The following is a 5753-nucleotide window of genomic DNA, read 5'->3' as shown; positions in this document are numbered from 1 at the left end:
ACTTGTGTTTCAATTTCGCCATTGCTCTTTACAATAAGTATTAATCCGTTACAAAGGATTTTATGCATATGCTACACACACACACACACACACATATATATATATATATATATATATATATATATATATATATATATATATATATATATATATATATATATATATATATATATATATGATAAATTTTGCACATTTGGACGTGTTTTTCATATTCAAATAAGCCATATATATTTTTGATACATTAATGTCTGGATTCTCTTAACGACCTCGGGATCAGAGCCCCAGGCGAAATCACACAAAGACAAGAGCTTGGGTCTATACAAGCTGGCTGACCAGGGTTCGATTCCCGGCCGTACCCAAGCTCTTGTCTTTGTGTGATCTCGCCTGGGGCTCTGATCCCGAGGTCGTTAAGAGAATCCAGACATTAATGTATCAAAAATATATATGGCTTATTTGGATATATATATATATATATATATATATATATATATATATATATATATATATATATATATATATATATATATATATATATATATATATACACACACACATATATATATATATATATATATATATATATATATATATATATATATATAAAATGTATGTATATATATATATATATATATATATATATATATATATATATAAAATGTATGTATATATATATATAAATATATATATATATATATATATATATATATATATATATATATATATATGTGTGTGTGTGTGTGTGTGTATGTATATATATATATATATATATATATATATATATATATATATATATATATATATATATAAATATATATATATATATATATATATATATATATATATATATATATATATATATATACATAAAGCGTAGGCTGTAAAAGCCTAAAGTGGTGAAAGAATTATCAAGAGATAATAAAAATCTCCGATGACGTCTAGCATCCACCTCTTCAACGGGTTGAACCTCGTTTGTGTAAGGCCACCAATACTTTCCCAACGCAGCTAAATTGTGAAGCTTTCTTCAGAATATCATTAAATGAAGTTGGTCCCTGATTCAAGTTTCATTTGAACAACGTCATTCCTTGTGAAAACAAGAAGTCTATTTACTCCAATATTCGCTCTGTACTTCTAAAAGGTTATCCATGAATCTAAAATTTTCAAAAAGATTTTTGCGAAGGATCATTTACATGTTCAATTACTATGTGATGTGTATAATGCTACTCAAAATCCAAAGACAACAACTGTTCTATCTTACTATTATTATTATTATTAATATTATTATTATTATTATTATTATTATTATTATTATTATTATTGTTATTATTATTATTATTAAACAGCTTTTCTGTTTCATTTAATATGTGGTGCCAAATGCTGTTTTATATTGGAATTAAATTTTGATACACAAGCCAACGTGAAAAAAAAAGAAAATAAAGAAAAGAGCGGAACACCCGAAATTGAATAAAAAAGTTTGATACATGGAAACAATGCTAATGTTATTATTTTCCAAATCAATAATGCGAGCAAGGTAGCAGAGTATTTATAAAGATGTAAAAGTGTCTATGGATGCCTTGGGTGAATTGTGTAAGAGTTTTTGAGCAAAAATTTTTCTTCTGTGGTCGGATGTTGATTATAGATAAAAATGAAAAAAAAAAATAAAAAAAAAGATGGTGTTTGCATAAAACTTTTACAAAGGGTATTTGGGGAAATATAGAGATACTATAGAGTAATGAATGGTTAATTAGAAGAAAGGATGTATCAGATCAGTGTGTTTCGAGATGTTTAGTCAGAAGGAAAGATAGGGGAAAGGTTCGGTCGTGAAATGTGTATAGGTAACTCAGAAGTGCAAATTAGCAGGAGAAAAAGAAGACATACTGTACAGTACTGTATATACAGTAGAGCTGAATTGATTGAATGAAAGATATACTAAATTATTACTACTATTATTAATATCCAAGCTACAACCTTATCTGGAAAGTCAAGATGCTATAAGCCCAAGGGCTCCAATAGGAAAAAATAGCCTAGTGAGGAAAGGAAATAAGGAAATAAATAAATGATGAGAAGAAATTAACAATAGATCTTTCTAAAAACAGTAACAACGTCAAAACGGATATATTATTATTATTATTATTATTATTATTATTATTATTATTATTATTATTATTATTATTATTATTATTATTATTATTATTATTATTACTTGCCCAGTCACAACCCCAGTTTAAAAAGCAGGACGCTAAAAACCGAGGGGGCCGCAACAGGAAAAACTGCCCAGCGTGGAAAGGAAACAAAGAAAAATAGAATACTTTAGGAAGAGTAACTGCATTAAAATAAATATTTCCTATATAAACTATAAAACTTTAACAAAACCAGAGGGAAAGAAATTACATAGAATAGTGTGCCCGAGTGTACCCTCAAGCAAGAGAATTCTAACCCAAGACTGTGGAAGACCATGGTACAGAGGCTATGGCACTACCAAAGACTAGAGAACAATGGTTGATTTTGATTTTGAATTCATATAAACTGTAAAAAGACTTATGTCCGCCTATTCAAAAAAAAAAAAAAAAAAAAAAAAAAAACATTTGCTGCAAATTTGAACTTTTGAAGTTCTACCTATTCAACTACCCGATTGGGTAGGTCGTTCCACATAATGGTCACAGCTGGAATAAAACTTATGGAGTACTGGGTAGTATTGAGCCTCATGATGGAGAAGGCCTGGCTATTAGAATTAACTGACTGCCTCGTATTACGAACAGGAAGCAACTTATCATTTAGGCAGCGTAAGAGGAGTTGACCACAATGGCAAATTACGCAATGCATGTAGAAGTAATCGACCGACTATAGAAGACCCTTTACCTTATATATGGGCAAAGCGGCTGATGTTGGGTTTCCCAAACTTTTTTCGTATATGACCCCTTACAGTAGTTCCAATTTTATCATGACCCTTACATTTATAAGACTTCGAAAATAGTACTAACTTTGAATAGCAAAGATATATATATATATATATATATATATATATATATATATATATATATATATATATATATATATATATTTAAATGAATATATATATATATATATATATATATATATACTGTATATATGTACATATATATTTATATATTTAAATATATATATATATATATATATATATATATATATATATATATATATATATATATATATATATATATACATACTGTATATATATATATATATATATATATATATATATATATATATATATATATATATATATATATATGCATATATATATATATATATATATATATATATATATATATATATGTATATATATGTGTATATATATATATATATATATATATATATATATATATATATATATATATATATATATATATATATGTATATATATATATACATACATATATGTATATATATATATACATATATATATATATATATATATATATAAATATACATATATATATATATATATATATATATATATATATATATATATATATATATAAACATTTTGAATACTGATCACAGTGGAAAGAAAAATAAAGTCTCTAATGATCATCATCAATGCTTAATAACAATGATATATCAAATTATTAATGTGAGGAATATACCAGCTATATTGTTTTATGCAAATTAAATCGAGGGTCTCTATGGCTCGAGGCACATTGCATGTCTGCATCAGCATACAACCTGTATTTAGCCTTCGATTTGATAACCAGGAGAGTAGAGGAACCGCTGTGACAAAGGTATGAAGACGAGAAAGGAATGACTACTTTAAGGGCAATTTTTTTGGTCTTTGGGAAAGCGGAGAGCCTCATGACCCAACAATTAGAGCTGTTGAACTGTTGCTGATCCTGGAACTCCTCATTCACTGCGGTTTTGTTGATAACCTTAAAGAATTCCTCTTGTATGTCATCAGGAAGATCATCCACAGTGCATCGGAAAGAATTATGGCCAATTGTCTGCTGTAGATTTACTTTTTTTATCCGTTTAATGAAAATTGAGTTTTAACTCTTCTTGGCAGAATATCAAGTGATCCTTAATCTCTTGTTGCAGCCCTCCAGCAGTTGGTTCTTTTCCAATGACCTAGTTCAGACGCTGAACAGAAGCTACATTACCCCTTTCAACTTTCCTCTTCCAGAGAGTTAACTTGTTTAGGAAAGCCTTGATGGCATCAGCAGGCATTAGGCTGGTGGCATTTGGGACCTGTAGTGGCCAGTTGAGTTCATTCAAAGCTTGAAAAACATCTGCCAAGTAGGCAAGAGTACTTTTAAATGGCCCTTGGATGTCATTTAACAGCAGTTCTGTTTTCTTCTCTTCGGCTGCCAGAAGTATCTGTAATTCATCAAAGAGTTTAAATACCCGAGAGAAAACATTAATCTTTAAAAACCAACGAATAAATGTGTTGAAGAAGTCTTTGTGAGCAAAATCAATATTGTGGCACAACATACGAAAAAATCTTGTATTGAGTGCTCTTCTTTTGATAATGATTGGTGAAGTGGATCACTGTTCACAAGGTACGTTTGAGAATATCAGGAAGTTTCTTGAAGGCAAGCGTCTCATGGTGGATCTGGCATCGTGTTGTTAGGATGTGCCGGTTATTTGTTTTAACCAGAGTCATAAATCCTGAATTGAGCTGAGCATGCTGGGAGATCCGTCCATACAGACACCAACCAATTTTGCTCAAGAGAATATTTCCTCTTCGAAGACACTATATTCATGATATCTTCAGCGTATGTTGTTGTTATCCCTGAGCTGAAGAAAAGGAACTCCACCTGATTTTCTGAGATGAACTGAGCATAAACTAAAAGCTGACGACTATGTGTCCATCTGTGGTCTTATTAAGTAGGATGGCAAAGATGTGAGAGAGTTTCATTTTCTCTATCACCTGAGATTTTGTTTTCTGTGACATGTCATTGATGCGCTGATTAACTATGTTGTCCGAAAAACTTATCGGATTAACCTTGTTGACACAGTTCAGATCAAGAACAAGACAAGCTGCCTCTTCCATGCAAGGTTTAATAAGTTTCTCTTCAATTGTGTGTGGCTTATTCTACTTTGCAATAAGAAGGGAAATTCTAGATTGAGAGAGAACTCCTGTTCCATGCTTTTAACTCGGCCGTTTGATCTGGTGTTTCTTGATTTTGAAGTGTGCCAAATCCTTGTTGGTCACTTCCGGATGAACCTTGGTGAGGTGTTCCTTCAGCTTTAGGCAGAGTTCCTTGAATTCGCATGACCCAGGTGGTGAAAACTGACAGGAATTAGATTTAACGTAATTGCATCATGTCTCTTACTATATCTTAACGCAAACACTATGCAGTTGAACATTTTATTTTCCAACTCTCTTCCTTTTTTATTAGATTTCAAAAACTATAACTATGAAATATAATTATGTGGTATTTAAAAGTATATACATATTCCAAAGCAATTCCCCCAACTTTGCAGGGTAGCCGACATCAAACAAATAAAACAAAAAAAGGACCTCTCCTCTCTACGTTCCTCCTAGCCTGACAAGAGACTCAACCGAGTTCGGCTGATACAGCTAGGGCACCACAGCCCACCCTATGCCGTTATCCACCACAGATGAAGCTTCATAACCCTAAATCCCCTACTGCTGCTACCTCCCCAGTCATCCAAGGTACCGGAGGAAGCAGCAGGGCCTACCGGAACTGCGTCACAATCGCTCGCCATTCATTCGTATTTCTAGCACGGTCTCTTGCCTCGCTCACATCTTTCCTCCT

General features: G+C 30.8%; 1 protein-coding gene across 1 annotated transcript; it reads right to left on the bottom strand.

The window, feature by feature from the left end:
* Positions 1-3626: 3626 nt before the first annotated feature.
* On the bottom strand, positions 3627-5023 carry LOC137639297 (protein FAM200C-like). The gene is made up of 3 exons (XM_068371577.1): positions 4901-5023; positions 4131-4347; positions 3627-3988 (listed from the first exon to the last, which is right to left on the bottom strand). The coding sequence occupies exons 1-3, from the start codon at positions 5021-5023 to the stop codon at positions 3627-3629; spliced, it is 702 nt and encodes a 233-aa protein (XP_068227678.1).
* Positions 5024-5753: the final 730 nt, after the last annotated feature.

The sequence above is a fragment of the Palaemon carinicauda genome, chromosome 4 (genome assembly GCF_036898095.1).
Source record: "Palaemon carinicauda isolate YSFRI2023 chromosome 4, ASM3689809v2, whole genome shotgun sequence".
In the NCBI taxonomy this organism is placed as follows: Eukaryota; Metazoa; Arthropoda; class Malacostraca; order Decapoda; family Palaemonidae; genus Palaemon; species Palaemon carinicauda.
The sequence above is the reverse complement of the archived record's forward strand: the minus strand, read 5'-3'. Positions and strand labels throughout refer to the sequence as shown.

Coding starts and splice junctions, on each gene's coding strand:
- LOC137639297 (XM_068371577.1), bottom strand. CDS start 5,023: ATGGAAGAGGCAGCTTGTCTTGTTCTTGATCTGAACTGTGTCAACAAG. Junction 4,348..4,900: donor CACAGAAAACAAAATCTCAG/GTGATAGAGAAA, acceptor GATGAATTACAG/ATACTTCTGGCAGCCGAAGA. Junction 3,989..4,130: donor GAAGAGGAAAGTTGAAAGGG/GTAATGTAGCTT, acceptor GGATAAAAAAAG/TAAATCTACAGCAGACAATT.